The 22,758-nt window shown below is 45.8% G+C and overlaps 1 protein-coding gene across 5 annotated transcripts in view; it reads right to left on the bottom strand.

Annotated features, from left to right (window-relative positions):
- Window positions 1-22,758, bottom strand: part of ARK2C (arkadia (RNF111) C-terminal like ring finger ubiquitin ligase 2C) — a 122,135-nt gene that overhangs the window by 4,514 nt on the left and 94,863 nt on the right. For 2 of the 5 annotated variants that reach the window (XM_061613714.1, XM_061613719.1), the window contains exons 3-9: window positions 16,344-16,635; window positions 11,525-11,602; window positions 10,741-10,866; window positions 7,523-7,652; window positions 6,004-6,108; window positions 4,190-4,285; window positions 1,307-1,413 (exon numbers count right to left, since the gene is read on the bottom strand). In XM_061613714.1, coding sequence (XP_061469698.1) covers window positions 1,307-1,413; window positions 4,190-4,285; window positions 6,004-6,108; window positions 7,523-7,652; window positions 10,741-10,866; window positions 11,525-11,602; window positions 16,344-16,635 — 934 coding nt within the window. Of the gene's footprint in view, window positions 1-1,306; window positions 1,414-4,189; window positions 4,286-6,003; window positions 6,109-7,522; window positions 7,653-10,740; window positions 10,867-11,454; window positions 11,603-16,343; window positions 16,636-22,359; window positions 22,509-22,758 lie in introns of those variants that run through there. The other 3 variants (XM_061613723.1, XM_061613729.1, XM_061613738.1) reach the window with 3 other exon arrangements.

Here is a 22,758-nt window from a genome sequence, read left to right as displayed (position 1 = left end):
TTTTGGGCAGCTGCTGGGTCCCCGGCACCCTGGTAGGGCTCACTGCTGATGCCTACCCTGAGCTCCTCTTTAAAACTGGTGCTCCAGTGGAGGACTGCCATCTCAATGTCACATAATGCATAGGGATGACACCATGTCTAGGGGCAATGTGGGAAATTAATATGGCAGCTGCCCGGCACTGATGGAGAACCTCCTGACACCAGGTTTGCCAGCCAGAAGACCCTTTTCCTAATTGTTTTGCTAAAAGCTCCTCCAAACCTAAAGCCTGCTTAGGATGGATCCAGAACTGGAGGCCAGCGGTTCTCCAGTAGGGATTCAACCTCAACGCCACCCCACCTGGGGATGGGGAGTTTTGGCTTGCCAAGGTGTCCACTTTTGCCCTGCAAGGCCATTTCCCCCAAAACCGTACCCACCTGTCAATCTGCTGACATCACTGGGGTTTAATTCTCCAGTGGCTGCACACAGCCGTTCCCCACAAGGACCCGCATGCAACCAAAGTAGCTTTCAGCTCCCAACTTGGAGTCCTTCCCATCAGTCCCAGCCAGCATGGACAGTGATTAGGGGTGATGGGAGTTGTAGTCCACCGGGAGGGCATCAGAGTCCCTATCCCGGCTTCTTAGTTAAGATTGCTCACTGGACTGACCAACCGGAGGTCTCTCACTCCTGTTGCCCCTTTCTTCTTTACTCTGCTCCTTGCCTCACTCGACCTCTGTTTGGCCATTCCCCTTCGTGGCCTTGACTGGGGTTGGCCTTACTGCGGGAGGGCTGCGCCAAGGCGTATATGAGGGCACACACATGGTTGCTCATATAAGGAAGCATCAAAGATGAGCTGTGCCAAGCCGAGTCATCAGCACAGCTGCCATTTTTACCTGCATGGAACACCCCACTGCCCAGTTAAGTTTTTTAACTTGGCAGTCTCAGCGTTTGCATACTTGAAAAGTTATGTCACTAGCCCTCATGGAGAAATATCTATTAAGAATCTTTTTTTTTTTAAAAAAGGAGATCTTAGCGTTGCATCCTTTATGCTCAACAGTGATCAGAAGGTTGCCTGGAGAGAGAGAGAAGCCTTGGCGTACCGTAAAGCTATAGGGAACCATGTCAGCAGCCCTAGTCTCAAATCCCTCCCTGATAGTTAAGAACATCAGATGAGTCTGGCTGCTGGATCAAGCCAATGGCCCATCAGGTCCAGCATCCTGTTCTCACAGTGGCCAACCAGGTGCCTGTGGAAAAGCCCGCAAGCAGGACCTGAGAGCCAAAGATGTATAAGAATGACTACGCCCAGCATCTCTTTTGGGAATAGTTATACCTCACGTCCTCGCCATCTTCGAGCATCGAGAGGCAGATTGTGCATTTCTCATCCGTGTCCGACTCTTCCTCATCTTCCTTCACTGCTTTGATTCCCTGCGGTCTTCTCTGTCAGGAAGGTCAATAAGAGATCACAGCATTACAAAAGAGGTCCTGCCCCGAGGTCTCTAGCAGTGTTTGGGAAGTGAGGTGGCACAAACACCCTCAATGGACACATGCAGGTTAGCGAAACCTGCATAAATTTCTCTGTGAGCCAACTCTAATTAGCGCTTCGCCCGTCTCCGCGTAAAGGAGAGGCTGATGAATGCATACGTGGCAGCTGCTCTCCTGGAGGGAAGTGTTTTAAGGTCACACACAGGGCGGCATTCAACTAAATAACAATGCCAGTGCAAGGATTCGCGCCAGCGCAGTGGAACTGTCGCCCCTCTCCTCCTCTCATGCGCACCTTGCACCACCCCTAAATCTGCCCCAGAGGGTTGGAGGAGCCGTGGGAGAGAAGAGGGGGAGAAGGTTCCATTGTGCAAAGCGGGATTCTTGCCTGGATAGAGCCAGCCTTACATTAAATACAGCATGAAAAATGTATTTAAATATGTACTTTTTTTCTCCCAAAACACACATTTCTAAACATTGCATCTCAAGTTATGCCTTTTTTTGTGCCAAATTTGGCATCAGAGCATTTGGAAAATTAACTAGAAAGGTTACCAAAGTGCCAATCCACACAAAAATCTAGGATGGGCAGATCTGGCCAGTGCACATGGGAATTGATGAGGATAGAATTTTGCAAGCATTCCTAATCAGAGGTGCGGTTGGTGAACTGTGAGGCATAGGACTTTCTTGGTAAATTTATGCATCAATTGTTTTTGTTTAGATGAGCCTTTCACTCATTGATTTCTGCAGTTTATCGCTACCGGGGGTGTTCATCAGCTCTGCGAGTACCCCAAAGTACAAGGCAAATCAGGGTGATTGGTGGAAGGACCTCACATTTCTGAATTAGAGCAAGCCATTTACAAGGCATTTCAAGGTGGACCAGGGACTCCCTATGCTTCCAAGTGGCTCTGTCATCTCTACACAGACTCCCCCCACTGAGAAACAAAAGTAAGCTAAGTAGGGAAATGCCCAGAGCTTGAGAGAAAAGGAGGTGGGTGGGAGGATCTTTCATTCTGACAGACAGGTCTAGCTTTTAATCACAGTGAATTATTTCCACGGGGCATTCCAATGACAGTGATGTGGGGGATTAAAAACTGTGTTTGTTTTTCACGTGGATCTGTGCCATCCACTATGCAAATCAATGGAGAGATCTCCATTGTATCCCTCAAAATCTGTGTGTGGGAGAAGCCTACCCCTACCAGAGGTGCCTAACAAAGTACTTGCCAGCAGAGTATTCCCCTCACCCAAGGCTTTTCTGGGGATCTCTGACCTTCCTCCACCTCCTTTCCCCATGCAACTCAATGCAGAGGGATCTCTCTTTCCCAGGGAGGACAGACTGTGTCCCCCAAAATCTTTAGGGTGCATAAGCCCACCCCCCACCAGTGATTCTTGCAGTAACAAGGTTCTTTCTGGATGTATGTGTGTGTGCCTTTTTCCCACCCCAGTCCGTTCTGGGGATCCATTCCATGTTTTCCACCACAACCCCCACCCTCTATGGTTTCTGTTGCACCCACCCCCAAATGGTACTATCATTCTGAAATTTGGCAGGCTTTGTCCCCTCAGAAAGAGTGGTGCACATTCCCAATTCTGGCAGAAAATGAAAAGTTATAGACCTGTTCTTTGTTAAAAGAAACCCCCAAATTTTAAATGTGCCCTTTATGAAAACTCTTGGATGCATCTGTCTACAATGTGGCAGGTTTAATCCACTCTGGAGACACTGCTATGCTGGCAAATTCCATCCAGTTCTATGAAAAGAAAAGAAAGTTATAGCCATGTTTAGATTCCCCATTATAGTGAATGGGAAGGGAAAACAGCTTCATTTTTAGCAGTTCTAATTTGGTCTCAAATAACATGTCAAAATGGGAAGTCACAGAGTGCTTCCAAAAACAGAGCAGGCTGGTTCCCAAAGCTACAAGTCAAATCTTGTGGCTGGTGCACACCCCTAGTTTCTTCTACATTTTAATCATTTAAAAAACAATCACCCCTTGGGAGGTGGGGGGGTTCATTGTGGAACAGAAAGGCAGGGTATACATGTTGTAATAGACAGATGGATACCATCATATTTTCTGTGAGACCCACCTATGAGATCTATCTTTCTGGACAACTAGCTGCAGGTAGCGTTGATTGATTCATGTTACTTCAAATTCTTATATACTGCTTTATGACACGCATAAAACTGTACATCAAAAATCTTGATTTTCCACACCCTCCATTTTTTAAATGTATTTAACAAAATGTATATACGGCTCGAATGTACAGACCTCTGAGCAGTTTACAAAAACATAGACATTATCAATAAAACCCTTAAAAACAAGTAATTAAAAACCTATTTAAAACAATTAGAACAGCTGGTAACTAAAAAAATTAAAACATTTGTATTTATTTAACAAACTTACCTATTTTGTATCTATTTAATGGATAAACTATTTTTTTTTCACCATTTCCCAGACGCAGAGCCCATTTGTGCTCCCAGATTATGCACTCCTCCTGTGGGCTTCTCCATTAACTTCAATGGACAGGGCAGCTTCACACAGGCATCCTTCTTCATGAAGCACAAAGTTGCCTTCTCGGTTGAAGTAAATGGGGAAGGCCATGCAGGTCGAGAGCCGCCGTACAAAAGCATAAGAACTTCAGAATTGCCTTGTGGATCAGGTATCCAGCCCAGCACCCTGGCCTCCAAAAGTGGCCAGTCCCTTGCATCGATTCTGCTAGGCCAGTGTGGTCTTCCAAGCCTTACCTTCTTGTACTTGTGTGGGAAAGTGAACCGTTCAATGGTGTTTTGCACAGCCCCCCTGTTCACACTTCCCAGTCTGTCTTCCAGTTGCAAAAGCTCCTGAAAGGAAGTGGGGGGGGGAGAGAACAAGGAATGAACAGGAGACCTTTCAAAGATCCATTGCCTAGACCAGGACAGTGGCGGCGGCTGGCCCCATGTCAGTGGGGCAGTGGAATCCGCTCAGGCTTTTAGTCCAAGCTTTCAATGAGCTGTCCAAGGTTCTGAGCATTTTGGACAGCTCCTTGAAAGTTTGGACTAAAACCCGAAGTGGATTCCACTGCCGCACTGACATGGAGTCCTCACCTCCCACCTCCCCCACTGACCCCAAAGAGGTTTTGTTTTAACCAGAGTCTGCCAGAGGAAATGCAATGGTTTTCAAAAGAGGATCATATAAGAAGCTGCTTTATATTGAGTCAGATCATGTCTTGCTGAGTATTGTTTACATGGGGGTGGTTAAGCTGCGGCCCAAAAATTTGTTTTGTCAAAATTATATATTTTCAAATATACATAAACTGCTCTTCTAGATCCCCTCCTGTGATGCCCCAAGGCCCCTCCAAATTTGTCTGTTTTAAACATTTTTTAAATATATATATATATATATATTTCCGGACTGCTTCTGTAGGTTCCCTGCTGTGAAACTGCGATGCCAATTTTTTGTGTGTATGAAGCCCTCTCAAAACTTTCCCAAGATTTGAACCCTTTAATTTTTTAAAAAAACAACTGAATTCAATCATGAATTATTAAGATTATTTAAAATAGTGTACAGCAGCTGATTGGAAAGCCGTTTGGAAGGCAACCTTTAGAAATGCCGTCCTTGCCATGCCCACTTTTACACTTTGGCCACACCCACTTCAACGTGTGGCTCTCAACGAAACCAGGATCGGTAAGCCAAGAACAAACCTGAGCTTCTGTTTGTTGTTTCTTCGGAGCAAACAAATAGCAAACACTGGCTTGCACGTTAATGCTAAGCCAGTGCTGTGATTTGTTTCTTTCCAGCATGGCATAAGGAGGAGGGGGATGGACGTGACTGAGCAGCCGGCACCAGCATTCTGCTTGTTTGCAAAATGCCATAATTTATGGCAGAGGTGGGGAACATTTTTAGTCAGGAGGGCCAGATCTTTATCTCCACCCACCCCAGTAGCCAACATTGAAAGCTGAGCGGGGCCACCTACCTGTCAATCAACTGATGTTGTGATGATGTCAGGTGATTGATAGGTGAGTGCCCACCTGTCAAAATTGACCCTGTTGGGTGGGGAAAGGGTTCTCCATAGGGAATGCACAGCCAAAGCATCACCCAGCAGGACTGAACTCTCGCTCACCATCTGCAGAGTGGAGGGTTCAACCCTGTTCTCTGCAGGGCAGAGCTTGGAAAAGTTCCTTGTTTGAACTACAACTCCCATCAGCCCAATCCAGTGGCCATGCTGGATGGGGCTGATGGGAGTTGTAGTTCAAAAAAGGAACTTTTCCAAGCTCTGCTGCAGGGTTATAGTTTGTCAGTGCATTCCCCACAGGGAACGCACTGGTGAAGTAGCACCCAGCTGGATTGAACCCCACCCACTCTCACCCATCAGCTGGCGTCACCCAGTGACGCAGCTGATTGAAAGGTAGCCATGGTTTGGGGGAAATGGCCTCACAGCCAAGATTGGCCGGAGGTTGCCCACCCCTTGTTTATGGCTTACCATTACATGTGACCAAGACCGTCACGGTTGAATTAATAAATAGATGCAAAAGTTGCAGGGGAAAAGGTGTAAGGACTCATTCAAACTTGGAGGACTCACTTCGTAACTTTCCCTCACAGCGGACGTGTGTCTGTTTGGATTCAGTCCCTGAAGAGCAAGCAGCTGAAGCTGAGGATATGGGTAATTTCTAATTTCATGGACAACCTGTGAGGCATTGTTGAGAAAAAACATTTAAGAGCTTGTTTTTATTATCATTTAGACAAAAAGATTAATGCCCTTTGGATGTGGTTAATCTGCTAGACTGGAACCCCTGAAATTACACTGGGGTGCAATCCTGCAGCCAGCAATGCAAGACTCTTCAAGGATGTGTGTAAAATAACCCAGCCAACTGTAGCTATCGTTTTTGTGAAAGCTGTCAGATTATCCATTCAGAAAGAACGCCTCCCACAGTGTTGGCTCCTGACTAGAAAGCAGGTGACAGAGATGAGATGCCTGTATTTTGACTGCCTCCTTCCAGACAGTGACTCAGACCCGGTCTATAAGACAGCAGATTGTGTGGTAAAACTATCCCTGGACTGTGCCACTCCAAATGGCAGATAGGGGAATCATATGATTAAATTTCCCCCTTTTATATTTAAAAAACCACCTCCACATAGAAAACTTACATGTCAGGAAGAAGGGTTCTGGCATAGCCTTCTTCCCCATGTTCTAGTTTTTAATGCATACAGTGTTTCCCTCAGGAGAATGTGTTGGTAGCAATGGGGAAATTACTTTTTATTTATTTAATTTTATTTATTTATTTATTAAATTTGTATACCGCCCCATAGCTGAAGCTCTCTGGGCGGTTTACAATAACCAAAAAAAATACAATTTAAAATACATCTTTGGCAGTGCTACTGTTGCCTAGTTCACAAGCATAGGGGCATGGCAGGTGCTGAAAGGGGAAGTGGGAGGAGAGAGGGGCATCCCTCACTCTTCACCATCCTACCACCACTATCAGAACAGAAAGGAAGAAGGTTAGGTGGAAGGGAGGAAAAATAGGATTTGGAGGTGTGGAGGAGAGCGTGGCTGGCTTCTTCTACGGCTCAGATTAAAATCTGAACTGGAGAAGAACTCAGAGGTCAGCATTGTGAGCTGACAAATATTGTGTGCCAGGTACCAGAGGGGGAAGGGGAAAGGGGAGACATCCCCCACCATCCTATCACCACTACCAGAGCAGCAAGAGAGAAGGGTTGATGAGAGGAAAGAGGGGTTTGCAGGTGGGTAGGAGAGAGGCAGAAATCTGAGCCAGCTGAGAACTTTCAGGTGCACACTGTGAGGCGCCAAATCTTGTATTTCTGAGCTGGGAAACATCACTCAGCCAAACAGTCTAGGAACAGATTTGAACACATGAACCTCCCTCATGCAGAGTCAGACCATTGGCCCATATGGCCCATTATTGCCTACTCTGACTGGCAATGACTCCCAAGAATCAGATGGCCATTTAACTGGAAATGTCAGGGATGGAACTTGAGTCTATCTGCAAGCAAAGGATGTGCTCCACCGCCTAGCTATGGTGACCACCCTGTTTGACTAGGCCCGGCTTCAAACGGTCCCCAACAACTGTCCCTTCGCTTACCATCTGTGTTGATGATGTGTTCCGAGGGAAATGATGCATTCTTTGTGTAGCTAAGTAATGCTGATAATGGGGAGGAACTGGCCTGACCTGGAACTGGTTGGGAGCTAGGCCAGCATCAACACTGAGATCCCTGGAAGGATAAAACCAAAACCAGGTTCAGAATAAGTCTGATGGAGTCCCCACCCTGCTTTTCCACATTGACTTTATGACTTCTTTGAAAAACCAGCCGCTAGAGTGGCTGTATAAGCTCACTTCAAAACAAAACCTTACACAACGTATAGTCCTCAACTCAGAAACGCTTGCGCAAAAACCCTCTAAGTTTTCATGGTGAGACACAAAACACTAAGAGGGAAGAGACAGTTCACAGTGTAAAACGAGAGAGAAAAAATCCAGACCCCGTTGGACTTTTTTCTGTCAGTGGTCTCATAATTTGTTGAAATTAATTAAAAATCAGCCATGTTCACAGAGTACCTGTAATCCTATTACTGACCTTGCCCCATACTCTGACCATCTTCTGCGGTTTAAAAGTTTTAAAATGCCTGGCTGATCTTTAGTTAATTTAAGAAAATTAACATTTGAGTCTATGATAGCATAGGCATGCTCAGTAAGAACCAACTGTCAGTGTTCTAAAAGCCAGACTCACAGCTACTTGCCTTGGCTAATCAGGGAGCCACACCCACACCAGACCTTTATTCCACTTTAAACAGTCATGGCTTCCCCCCAAGAATCCTGGGAAGTGTAGTTTGTAAAGGGTGCTGAGAGTTGTTAGGAGATTCCTATTCCCCTGGCAGAGGTCCAGTGGCCAGAGTGGTTTAACAGTCAGCCCCTCTTCTGGGGACTGTAGCTCTGTGAGGGGAATGGGGTGTCTCCTAGCAACTCTCAGCACCCTTCACAAACTACACTTCCCAGGATTCTTGGGGGGAAGCCATGACTGTTATAACCTTTATTTCATTTTAAAGGTTTTCATTTCTGAGAGAGCAGATCATCTGGAGCATGTCTTATCCACTTCCTAATCTGCTGGATGATATAAGAACCTTGGGTGAACTCAGTTTCAACTGAACAGTTCATTAGGCTGTGTCAAATGTTCGCCTGCTTTAAAAAAAATAGACAAAAGTTGTGCTTTTTCAGGTGGGGAAAATGCTTTCTGGGGGAAAATAACCCTAAATTATATGAATAATTACTTTTTCCTATTTTTCCCCACTGCCATTTTCCCCGCTTCTCTGTTCCTGCTTCTGCACCACTTTTTTCCTGGATTGTCTCCTTCCTGAGAACAAACACATGGGCAACTCCAGCCAATAAGGGATCACATAGTGCAGATATGGGGAACCTGTAGCTGTCCAGATGTTAGTGAACTGCAAGTCCCATCATCCCTGATGTTTGCCATGCTGGTGGGCTGATGAGAGTTAGAATCCAACAATATCTGGAGGGCCACTGGTTCCTCATAAATATGATGATGTCACAACACTATGTGTACCCAGTCAGATTTGGTTATGGTACAGCATCACTGAGGGTAAACTTACACAATTGAGAGTGAGGGTAATGACCCATTAGCCAACTGAGAGTAGGGTTGCCAGGTTCTTGGCCTGAGACTGATCCTGTATCTTTAGGACAGGGTTTCCCAACCTTTGGGCCACAGATGTTGCTGGACTACAGTTCCCATAATTCCTGACCATTGGCCATGCTGGATGGGGCTGATGGGAGTTGTAGTCCAGCAACATCTGTGGCTCAAAGGTTGGGAAACTCTGCTTTAGGAGAAGAGCAAGTCGGCCAAGTGCAGGTGTTCTTGCAACTCTGTAATGGGAAGAACCACAAGGTGGAATTCTCCCTTCTCAATGCACAACTTTTAAAGATACAGAAGACCTCTTGGAGGCTGGGCCTGGCAACCAAGAGGTCTTCTGTATCTTTAAAAGTTGTGCAGGGGGAAGGGAGAATTCCACCTTGTGGTTTTTCCCATTACAGGGTTGCAAGAACATCTGCACTTGGCTGATTTTCTCTTCTCCTAAAGATACAGAATCAGTCTCAGGCCAAGAACCTGGCAACCCTGAGAGTGAGGGTAATGACCCATTCATCAGCATCTTTGGTTCTTACTTTGAACTGGCAAACCCACAAAAAATTACAGAAAGTTGAATTGCTTTCTAAGGTTGTGCAACATTTTTATACTAAGTATCCCATTCCCCCCATAGAGGTCAAACCACTGGTCCATCTTGCTCAGCATTATCAATACTCCTGGCAGCAGCTCTATAAATTCCTCCTCCCTTTGCAGTCCTTACGTGGAGATGTTGAGGACTGAATCTGGAACCTTCTGCATGCAAAGCCTGTAATCTACAATGCTTTCTTTTTCAAAACTGTCCCACTCAGCTAAGCTGCTATTTCCCCTTGCAAGAGATAGAGATTGATTATTTTCTCCTGCAGGGGATGCAGGATTTGGAGATATTTGAGAGAATAAAATGGCAAGTATGAAAATGGATAAGCACCCCTTTTCCACTACAATTTGCAGCCTCCATCAGAAAGATTAAGGGCTTCAGGCAGGAGTCTCTCCCTTCCCTTGAAAGATCCTTGAAATATCAGACTAATTAGCTACCCGGCCAAGTTCAAGGTTCTAGTTTTGGTGTACAAGCCCTATACAGCTCGGGACCAGGATACCTGAAAGACCGTCTTACCCCTTACATACCCAGCCGATCACTGTGCTCTGCAGGTGAGGGCCTCCTGCAGATACCATCTTATCAGGAGGTTTGTTCTGCACAATATACAAAATGAACCTTTAGTGTGGCGGCACCTACCCTTTGGAATTCCCTCCCCTTAAATATTAGACAAGCACCATCTCTGTTATCTTTTCGGTGCCTGTTGAAGACCTTCCTGTTTCAACAACCCTTTTAAGTAGAGGCCTTATCCCGGTCTGTGTCTGGGCTGGAACAGCTTTTTAAGATGTTTTTAAAGTTGTTTTTTAAATATTTTTTTAAAGATGTTTTGTTTTAATATATTTTTACAGACTTTTTGTCTTAATATGTTTCAGAGCCTTTTGTTTTAAAGATAGTTTAAAGTGCTTTTAGTGTTTTTGTTTGCCGTCCTGGGCTCCTTCTGGAAAGAAGGGCGGGATAGAAATTTAATAAATAAATAAATAAAACCTGGCATGGATTCCATTGCCCCACTGAGCCACCAGTCACCACTGCACAGGACTTCTGCTGCATCCCAATGGTTGCAAATAAGGAATGGCTTACCAGTCTGTTCCTTCAGCTAAATATCTGGGTTGGGGGCCCATGGGTTGAGGAGTCTGCAGTTGATGGCCAAATTCAAAGCTTGGATGTAATCGATGAGGTTGGACAGACATGCGCTCCTGCGTCCGCCTGCAGGGTTGAGGAAGAAAGAGGAGTGAAGGCTTATAATCCACACACACACAATTCTGAATTGTGCACTCAAAGCAACACTGGTAGCCCTGTTCAGACAACTGATCAAGAGTAAATGAATGCATGTATTTAACACCCTGAAATGACTTAGGCCTCAAATATCTGAAAGAACACCTCCTTCCCTACTGACCCTCTTAGGTGTTAAGATCAACAGATGGGGCCCTCTTGGTAGTTCCACCACCCTCAGAAGGTCAGGGGGTGACCAGGAAGAGGGCATTCTCTGTGGAAGTCCCTAAGTTGTGGAATTCCCTCCCCACAGTGGTTGCACCTGGCACCTTCTCTGTACAACTTTCGTTGTATATATTATTTACCTATTTATGTATTTATTATTTGATTTATATCCCGCCCTTCCTCCTGGCAGGAGCCCAGGGCAGCATATATGGAAGATATATGTATCTTCCTATATATTATTTTCATAAGCATCATGCTACCAAGCTTCTGCCCAGGTGCAAGTCTGCACAGAAGTGTTCAATGTGATGCTGAGAGGTGAGCTGCAGCGGCGGTGGTGTCACCGTGTGTGTTAGGCACCTGGCGGCGGCAGCAGGGGGGGGGAGCCACATGGGTCACCCGGCAAGGTCGTGAGAGTTCCACAGGTCACCTGGGAAGGTTGCGCAGGTTGCCTGGCAGCACTGGTGGCACACAAGGTGCCCAGGAGTGGCAGCAGCAGCAGAGACACCTACAGAGAAAGGGGAGCAAATGAGTGGGATGACAGCAGAGACAAGCGAGGTGCCCAGTGGTGACTGGGCCTGACCCTTGGTGGGGTGGGGGGACCATGGGGAGAGGGGGAGGGAAGGGAGGAGTACCCATGAGGAGGAAGGGAGAGAGGGAGGGCTGGTGACCCATGGGGGGAGGAGTGCCGGTGATCCGTGTGCAGGGGAAGGGAGGGAGGCACTGGGGTGCTGGCGACAGTAGGTGGGGCTGGCTAACAAAGCGAGCAGGGTCAGAGCCCCTAAGATAGATAGATAGATCGGCTCTCCACATTTCTCATTTTCCCAGTCTTATTCAGTTTTCTACATTTCTGCAATAATTTGTAATTTTTTTAAAAAAAAGTATGACAATTTTCACTCCTAATAAACATATTTTTGCAGCTTTGACAAATGTACACATTTTTGCAAGTGGTTTTCCCTAATGCAATGCATTTTTGTATGTTATATTTACTAATATATGCATTTTTATGCATGCTTTTCCTTAATATGATTCCTTTTCCTACACATTACTTGGCTGTAAAACTGCGCTGCAAAACATTGAGAAGTGTGAATGCTCAAGGATGGCTGTGTTTCATTTTGCACATTGATTTGAAAAGTGCAAATTTGGTAGGCTTTAGAGTTGGAAAGATCTGTCTGTTTCGGTTCTCTCAGTTTCTCATTTTTCCAATGTTAAATTCAGTTCTCTACATTTCTACAGCGATCTGCGATTTTTTTTAAAAAAAATCCTCATGAAAATTCTCCACCATTTTAGTGCAAATTTCTCCAAATAAACACATTTTTGCAGGCAGTTTTGACAAAGGTATACATTTTTGCAAGCCATTTCTCATCACTTCATGCCTTTTTGCATGTTATTTTCACTCACGTATTCATTTTTATGCCCACTTTCCCCTAATACATGCATTTTTGTAAATCTTGTTTAGTTCGTGCACTGCATCCCAAAATTCTAAAAAATGTGAATTTTGAAGGATGGCTGTGTTTCGGTTCTCCTACTGTTTTGGAACGTGCAAATTTGATAAATTCTGCTTGAAATGCGAACTGAATCAAAATTCTCGCCCACCTCCTATAGGCTTCTTCCCCATCTCTAGCCTGCTCTGACTGGCAATGCCTCTCCAGAATCTCAGGAAGAACAACAGGTTTTTCCCATCACTTGCTCCTGATCCTTTAATAACTGCAGATGCCCTGGATTGAACCTGGGACCTTCTGCATGTTATCTGTCACTGAACAATTGTCTTTGCCCATAATGACCCACACACATTCAGTAGCCTTTGAAAACAGAGCCTAAGTAAGTACAAATGATACGAACATTTGCTCTGTACGTGTGCTCTGGAACCCTGCCAAATGGAGGGTCACCATTCAAATGCGCACAGCATAAACTGTCCACCCAGAACATGGACAATCTACCCAACAGTAGGCAGACCCAGAGTCAATGAGAGGCAAAGTTCTGAGTGTACCCGGTACACACGGGCTTGCTATCACAGTCACACTTCCTAGTCCTTCTCACTGACTCACATGTGCAAAGGCACGCGCGCACACGCGTGCACGCACACACGCATTCACTCACCCTGGATCAGTTGTCTACACAGAGCTGCAGACAAAGCATCCAAATCAACAGAATGCATTCACAGATTGGACAAAGTATCACAACAGCCTTTTCCAGCCTGGTGCTTTCCAGATCTCTTAATAGACTGCTGTTGGGAGTTGTAGTCTGTCAACTTCTGGAGGTTGGGGATGGCTACATTGCAGAGCGTACATGTGAATTTGTTTCGGTGGGTTACGCAAAACATTCACTTCCTCAAGTGCTATGTGCCTCCCAAGGACGGCTACCTAGATGCCTCCTCAAAGCTCACACGAGCAGGACATTCTCTAGAGATTCTCTAGAGACAGGCAGCCTGTTGCTGGCATCCAGTTTATGCACCCTGTTGCTATACAAGGAGGCTCAAGTCCTTAGGTCCAAGGATGGGGAACCTGTGGCCCTTCAGGCTACAGCTCCCATCATCCCTGACCATTGGCCATGCTGGCTGGGGCTGATGGGAGTCTGTCAGTATCTGGAGGGCCATAGGATCCCCAGACCTGCTTTATGCCAGAATCAAGTACTAAAGATTTTCCTAGGCCACAGGAGTGTGGAAAGGGCAGGGTGTTGCTTGCTTAAATGTTACCTCCTGAGGGGTGGGGGGATGGAATGTCCTACACACACACACACACACACACACACACAAATGGGTGTCAGCCATAAAGCAAAAAACCCTTAACTATTATGGTGAATAGCTATTCATAAACCTATTCTCCACTGATTTCTTTTATATTCTTTGAAACCCATCACCCTTTATTAAAGGTTTTTAAGTGGAAGCAGGGATATGTCAACAGGAAACACAGGAAGGATGCAGACAAACTGGAACAAGTTCAGAGGAGGGCAACGAAGATCAGGGGACTAGAAACAAAGCCCTATGAGGAGAGACTGAAAGAACTGGGCATGTTTAGCCTGGAGAAGAGAAGGCTGAGGGGAGATATGATAGCACTCTTCAAGTACATGAACGGTTGTCACACAGAGGAGGGTCAGGATCTCTTCTCAATCGTCCCAGAGTGCAGGACACGGAATAATGGGCTCAAGTTGCAGGAAGCCGGATTTCGACTGGGCATCAGGAAAAACTCCCTAACTGTTAGAATGGTACAACAATGGAACCAACTACCTAGGGAAGTGGTGGACTCTCCAACGCTGGAGGCCTTCAAGATGCAGCTGGACAGGCACCTGTCAAGTATGCATTAATTTGGATTCCTGTGTTGAGCAGGGGGTTGGACTCGATGGCCTTATAGGCCCCTTTCAACTTTATGATTCTATGAAGCTGCCTTATACTGAATCTGACCCATCTAGCTCAGCAGTGGTGGCTGGTGCCCATTGGGACTGGTGGGGCAGAAGTCAGGGAACCCAACAGTAGGCAGATCCGGAGCCAATGAGAGGCAGAGACAACTAATTCTGATTTCATCCCCACCTTCCTTCAGCCTGAGTTCTACAAAGGTAACCCTGAGACTAAGGGGGGGGGGACGGACAGGCAACGCCACCCCCTAGTCTGGTTGTAAGTAAGGAGTCAAGCAGGTGGGGAGGCTGGGAGCAGACAGAGCCTGGTGGGGCAGCACCCCACTTGCCCTAATGGACTAGCTTCCACGGTTGCTCAATATTGACTACACTGACTGGCAGTGGCTCTCCAGGGTGTCAAACAGGGGGTCTCTCCCCATCTCACCTGGAGATGCTGGGGATTGAACCTGGGGCCTTCTGCATGCAAAGCAGGTGTTCTACCACTGAGCTACGGCCCTTCAACTGAGAGACAGGGATTGGACTACAACAGCTGGAGCTAATGAGAGTCCAAAACATCTGGAGGACACCAGGCTGGCAAAGGCTGGATTAGAAAGGTGACGCTTGTGGTTCCCTCCATCTCTATGGTCAACCCATCTTTCTAAGCCAGAAGGAGGACCATCACACTTGTACGTGATATATGGTTTAGAGATAAATGTCTGCAATTTAGAACCCAAGTGAAGAACCTAAGAAGAGCCCCGCTGGATCAGGCCAGAGGCCCATGTAGTCAGCATCCTTCTCTCACAGTGCCAACCAGATGCCTCTGAGGAGCCTGCAAGCAGGACCCAAGTGCATTCTCTCTCCTGCAGTTTCTAGTAACTGGTATTCAGAAGCATACTGCTTCCAACAGTAGAGGCAGAGCATAGCCATCCGGGTTAGTAGCCACTTGGCACCTTACCCTCCATGAATTTGTCTAATCCCCTTTTAAAGCCAACCAGCTTGGTGGCCATCACTGCCTCTTGTGGGAGCCAAGTCCATAACTTAACTATTTTCCAAAGATATCCAAATCCTTTTCAAGGGAAACCTAAACAAGTTATTGCAACTTGACTGTGTTTATACTAGTGCATGGCTTCTGCATAACCTCCACTTTAGAGCTATAGCAGTGGAAACCACACACAGCTTTGTGGCACATTAAAGACTAACAGATTTAACACGGCAGCCACTCTTATGGACCAGAGCCCCTTTGTTGGGTGCAGTCACTTACTCAGTCTACAGGCCTGAGATCTGAGGCCCTGTTCAAACCGGGAATGCTAAATCCTGATGAGCTGTACTACTTCAGGACCTTCAAAGATGCAATGCTCCACCATTCAAAAAGCCATCCCAGACACATAAAAAGCTAACACATCAAGAAGAAGGCTAAGCTAAAAATGACGTGCAAGTTTTCTGCATGCAGGGTTTTTTTTAAAAAAAACATCAACAGAATTTTTGGCTGGGCCAGATGGGTTCAGAAGAATTCAAAATCATGAGGACAGTACCACGCTGATGGATCTGACAATAGAAGGTGCAAAACAGGCCACATGCACTATCTTGGCCACTGCTGAAGCCCCAGGGTCCATCACTACCAACCCAAGCATGTTGTGGGGTGAACGTTCCCGAGGACCAGTGGAGACTGCCGGCTCCAATATCAGCGGAGCAGTGAATCCACCCCAGGGTTTAGTCCAAACTTTCAAGGAGCTGTCCAAGGTGCTTTCAAAATTCAGGCTAAAACCCAGAACGGAACCTGAAAACACCTTGGATGGTTCCTTGGAAGTTCAGATTAAACCCTGGAGTGGATTCACTGCCCCACGGACATTGAAGCCGCCAGCCTCCACTGCCGAGGACAGGAGGATGCCTCAGCAGAGGCATGAGGGGGGGATGCTCACCTGGGATGAGGCACAAGTCTGCGGTGCTGGGCCTCGAGGAGCTGCTGCTGGAGAAGGTATTGCTGGTGAAGGGCCTGAGGTAGGAAGGAGGGTCCCGTCACTTCTTGGAACGGCAGGGCAGGCAGAGGCGGCAGGGGCGGGTGCAGTGGACCACTGTGCTGGTGAGCGGTTGCCACGTGAGGCTGGACGGCGTGAGGCAGGGGGAAGTCTGCGGAAATCTGAGGCTGGGGGCCCAGGTGGAAGTGCCGGCAGGAGGTAGCATGAGGATGCTGAGACCTTTGAAAAGGAGCGCCTGGAAGAGAAAGGGTGGGACGCCGGTCAGAGGTGCGGGCAAAGAAACCTGTGCTGCGGCAGCCCAAGACTTGCTTGTGTGCAGCGCTTGGAAAGTTACTTTTTTGAACTACAACTCCCATCAGCCCAATCCAGTGGCAATGCTGGCTGGGGCTGACGGGAGTTGTAGTTCGAAAAAGTAACTTTTCCAAGCTCTGCGTGTGACACTGAACAGCAGTGCGAGTTGTCTCGGGAAGTGCGCCAGTGTTTGTGTGAAAGAGAGTACAGCTCATTTGTTGCAGACCCGTGTACAGAGGCTGTACACCCATTGAATGTTACATGTGAGTAACTGGAGTAATGTCCAGCTCAACTGTTTGTATACACAGGTACACAGGCTGCACACTCATGGAACATTATGTACACTCATTGAATGTTACACATGAGTAACTGGACGAGTGTATGGCTCAACTGTGTATCCAGGGATATACACTAATGAAACATTACATGTGAATAGCTGTACGAGTGTACAGCTCAACTGTTTGTATACGCGGGTACACAGGTTGTACACTTGTTGAATGTCACGTGTGAACACTCCTCCAGTGTCCCCTTATTGAGCAGTGGGCTGCTACACTGGCAGTTCTCAAGGTGACAATGCCCTGTCCACCCCCCGAGGTTCCACCCCTTCCTCACGTGCAACCACACTCATTTCACAGATGTGAACTTATTAACACCTTTATTCTGACACCAAGGATCATCTCCTCCCACTGCTGCTCATTAATTAGGCTGCCGTGTGCTGTATCCATTGCATTGCCTTCTGAAGCACACGCTGTTGAAACATTGGCCAGAAGGACCTAAGTATGTCTTACGTTAAAATGCATAATTGCATTTAACAAAATAGCAGCTGGAGGCGGGGGTGACCCATCAGGACTGCACCACACAAAGAGGAAGGTTTAACCCTTTCACCTCCTACACACAGTCCCAATGATAATGGCCTTCCCCTCCACACTGCTAGGGTGGCAGAAACGCTTTCCTCCTGCAGCTCTGGATGGGCAATTGCTTATTTTTATCTGCACAAATTCATACACTGCTTAATCATTAAAAAAATGCACATCAAGGAATACAAAACAGAAGAAAAAACAGAAAATACATAAAATATAGACATCAAAATAAATTTCCAGAATGAGGAATAAAGGGCGCTACCAGACTGTCACTATTGTCCAGTGGGGTTCAATCGTATCCTGGCAGATTCAGGCTGTGTAATTAAAGCCAAGTTCAATGTCCTCATTGTCAACTTTAAAGTTACAACAGAAGATTTCTGTAACTTTAAAGCTGACAATGAGGGCATTGAACTTGTTAAGGATTATCAATACCTCAGCACAGTCATTAACCAAAATGGAGACAACAGTCAAGAAATCAGAAGTAGGCTAGGACTGGGGAGGGCAGCTATGAGAGAACTAGAATAGCAAAGATGTATCACTGAACACCAAAGTCAGGATCATTCAGACCATAGTATTCCCAATCTCTATGTATGGATGTGAAAGTTGGACTGTGAAAAAAGTGGATAAGAGAAAAATTAACTCATTTGAAATGAGAAATTCACTAATAGGCAAAAAAAAAAAACCTTGCAGTGTAAGAACGTACCTATAGCCAACAGATACTTCTATCAAACTTTGAAAAGTAGGGAAATTGGGCAGCTATAGTGAATGCACCAGGGGAGCAGGAGACCTGATCTCCCCTCTGAGATATTGTACTAACCTACAAATGTGTAGGTTATTCATTGAATGTTATTGAATTCAATTGAATTGAAGGTTATTGAATGTGTCATTCAGACCATGGTATTCCCAATCTCTATGTACGGATGTGAAAGTTGGACAGTGAAAAAAGTGGATAAGAGAAAAAATGACTCATTTGAAATGTGGTGTTGGAGGAGAGCTTTGCACATATCATGACTGCGAAAAAGACAAATAATTGGGTGTTAGAACAAATTAAACCAGAACTGTCACTAGAAGCTAAAATGATGAAACTTTGGACACATAATGAGAAGACATGATTCACTAGACAAGACCATAATGCTGGGAAAACCAGAAGGGAGTAAAAAAAGAGGAAGGCCAAACAAGAGATGGATTGATTCCATAAAGGAAGCCACAGACCTGAACTTACAAGATCTGAACAGTGTGGTTCACAACAGATGCTCTTGGAGGTCACTGATTCATAGGGTCACCATAAGTCGTAATCGACTTGAAGGAACATAACAACAACAACAACAAACAAAGCCAATTTGGAGCCCTTGCGAAAAAAACTCGCTTCCTCATGAGATGAAACTGTGGAATCACCCTGGAAACCCTTGCTCGGACGCAACATCGTCTAATCTCTCTACAAACAAATCAGGATGAATGCTCATTATTCAATGCGATGTAATGTTCCTACAAGCAATTCAGGCTGAATGCTCATTAAGCTGGTTGCCTGGAAGCGACCAAAGAGCGACATGCTTTGCCAGGGAAGCCTGTTTAGGTGAGAAACTTGTGGCCCTTCAGATCCTGTCAGCCCCAACCAGCATGGCCAATAACAAGGCATGATGGGACTTGGAGTTCAGCACCATCTAGAGGGCCAAAGGCTCCCTGCCCTTGGTCTAATGCATGTTACTGTTGCTGCTTGGCTAATATCAGTAGGATGGGAGTTCCAGAAAGTCCATACATTGTTAACCCCTCCTTCCCATCCATCGTGGCCCCCGGCCCCGATCCTGATCTCTCCCTCTCAGAACTACAAAACAGACATGTTAAATGTGACCGTGCCTTTAAACCAATTTGAGCTTCGGTTCTCTCCGCTGCTTCTTTCAAAGTGAAAAGATGTTTAATGGACCCATTATTCTTACAATAGATCAGGTTATTCTTAATGAATAGCTACAACGTAAAAACCTTTAGCCACACGTACAATCAGGGCAAGCACTTTTTGCATTTATTTATATTTTAAAAGTATTCATATACCACCAATTCATATAGTATAATATAGTGGTGACAACAATATATACAAAAAAAAATTATCAGTAAAATGTGTGGCTGGTCAAAACATTTAAAGTTACATAGGCCTGACTACATAAAAAAGAGACACCTTCAAGAAACACCTGAAAATCAAAAGTGAGGGTGCCTGTTGAATCTCTGTTGAAAGAGTGTTCCACAGCATTGAACCGGTGACACTTCTAGCGGAGGGCGGTTGGGCCTGTGTAACAAGGGGGACAATTAACAGCACTCCTCCAGATTATCTCAGTGATTGAGCTGGGATATAAAGGCTCAGGCACTTCTTAAACTTTGCATATTAATTCAAGAACTGGCCCAGTAGCATATGGGCAGCCAGTGCAGGTGTTTTAGCAAAGGTGTTTTGTGCTGTCAGCCATCTGCCTCACCAGCAGTCTAGCCACTGCATTCTGTTTTAGCTGGAACTTGCTTGCCATTTCTGGTATGGTCAGGAATACTCTTGTGTACATGCAACATAACCATTTTGTCAAAACTGAACTCAAAATAGTCCCTGTTTTGCCTTTGGGGGACTATGATTTGCTAGAGGCCGTTCCCACAACCCCGAGGGCTCTTCCTGATAAATAGGTGCTAGAACAAGTGTTTGGTGCTATCACTCAATATTGATGCTTTCACTCTATATTCTGACCAGGGGGAAGCACATTTAGGTCCCAGACACTAAATGGGGCTTTTTGGCATCACAAACTATTCATGTCATGACTACAGAGCAGCCCACAGCTCTGTGATTATATAGTTAATTCTGGGCCAGACACAACTCAGGAAACATTAAAGACTCGTTGAGACAGATTTGTACTTTACTTGGTTTCTGATTATGTGCAGCGCAATCTTATGCATGTTTACTTAATCCCACTGTGTTCAGTAAGGCTTGGTGCCAGGGAAGTGAGCATAGGATTGCAGCCTTAATTACTGGATGTCTGATGACTTGCAGCCAAATGTGTGAACGTTTTTCATTGGAAAAGATTGTGATTAATCAAATATGAAGAGATACAGAAGCTCTGCCCATGGGGATCCTCCAGCCTGAAGGCCAAGTTAAGCCTAGCAGGGGTTCCTAATTTGGCCTGCAAGGCCATTTCTCCTAAGCCATAGCCAACTGCCCCTACACCTGATGTCACATATGAGATCAGGTGTGGTGCAGATAAAGATGTGGCTGCAAAGGAACCATTAGGAGTAGGGTTGCCAGGCTCAGGGCCTGAGACCGATCCTGTATCTTCAGGAGAAGAGAAAGTCAGCCAAGTGCAGGTGTTCTTGCAACCCTGTAATGGGAAAACCACAAGGTGGAATTCTCCCTCCCCCCTGCACAACCTTTAAAGATACAGAAGACCTTTTGGTTGCCAGGCCCAGTCTCCAGGAGGTCTTCTGTATCTTTAAAAGTTGTGCAGGAGGAAGAGAGAATCCCACCTTGTGGTTTTTCCCATTAGAGGGTTGCAAGAACACCTGCACTTGGCTGACTTTCTCTTCTCCTAAAGATACAGGATCAGTCTCAGGCCCTGAACCTGGCAACCCTAATTAGGAGCCTTAAAGTGCCCTCCTGAAAAGTGGGGCTTGCATTTGGGGCCTTTGAAACTGGGTGCCAAACACAAGCCTTGCTGGGAATGGCTCCACTTGGGATTGCTTTCAAAAACATTCAGGTGATCAGTGACAACTTCACACCCCACTTTGAGCAGGGATCTTCCTTTGCAGCTTAGCTTGAGTTCAAGCTGGACTGCAAAAGAATCAGGTCTGCATTTAGAGTATGCTCAGGATTCTTCCCTTTGAAGTTGGGTTCCCTGACATCATGGTGATGTCAGGTGAGTGACAGGTGGCCAGCCCCGCCAACCTGTCAAAGTGGCCCATGGGAGGGGTAAAGAAACTGAGAATCCAGTTGCTTATCCATACTCAAAGAAGAGGACAAGGATATAGATTTGCATTTGCTAATTAATGTGCATCTATACACATAAATTAGGAAATGCAAATTTCATGCAAGTCCATGGCCTAGAATCAAAGAATAATAGAGCTGGAAGTGTCCTGTAAGGCCATAGAGTCCAACCCCCTGCTTGGTGCATGGAATCCTCTTTTTTCGGTGATGCATGATTGGCTACACCAAGCAGAATCCAGCAATGTACGAAATACAAGCCATCTCAAGGTGCAAGCCAGTGACCAGGTGACCTCTGTGGCTGCTCACTCTGCTGCCCGGGTGCTGCTACCTATGGGTGGGCAACTTCATGGCTTCCTCTCTTTCTCCCTTCTTAGGGTCCTTTTTCTTTAAACCAGACTCGGATTGGACAGACCTTCAAAGAGAAGACTTCTTCAAATAGAGCATTGCCCCCTGTAAAGTAGGCCACGTGGCCACCTTAACTCTGCCTAACAACTGCAGTCATGTGGAAGGTCATAAAATGGCAGTGTGACCGTTTTAATTAGCTTTGGTTTTGGTGTGTACATTTATTAAACTCAACAAACACACCATCTCACCACAGCCCTGAATTTATCCAGAAGTCTTTCAACTCAAAGGGATGCAGATCTCTGTAATCCCTGTTAGGCTCATATATAAATCCTCAGTCCCCATTTCACCGGCTTAGTTTTAGGGAATCGTTACTCAGAAAGCCTCCAGGGTTTGACTCATCTTGGGTGGTCCTAATCTTGTTCAGCCTTCAGGTAACCTTTACACAACCTCCCATTAAGCCTAAATTAAACTAAGCAAGGCTTGTAGCTGGACAATCTCTCTCCTCACCCTCACTTACCATATATTTGGAAAAACAGGCAGTCACACAGCATTTTCCCACCAAGTTAATACTAGGGTTGCAAGATCTATTGTTCAATTTTGAACAAATGCAGCCCTAGTCAATTCCATTGTTAGGATTAATCTACAAAAAGCTTTAGTTGGTTACAACGGAGTGAGGCTGATAATTAATGGCACAGTCATTTATAGGTTGCCATCTTTTTATTCCAGACCCTGCTCCTCTGTCTCTAATAGCAACTTGAACTGTGGACATTAACACTTGGAAACTTCTTTATTTCAGCAAGCCTACCCAGATGTGCATATTGGCTTTTAAATTTTTGCTGATTTTGTCTGAGTTGTATTGATAATTATTTTATAGTATTTTAACACCACTTACAGATCTTTTTGGATAAAGCAGTTT

The sequence above is a fragment of the Rhineura floridana genome, chromosome 1 (genome assembly GCF_030035675.1).
Source record: "Rhineura floridana isolate rRhiFlo1 chromosome 1, rRhiFlo1.hap2, whole genome shotgun sequence".
Taxonomy (NCBI): domain Eukaryota; kingdom Metazoa; phylum Chordata; class Lepidosauria; order Squamata; family Rhineuridae; genus Rhineura; species Rhineura floridana.
Note: the sequence above shows the minus strand (reverse complement) of the source record. Positions and strands in the feature narration are given on the sequence as shown.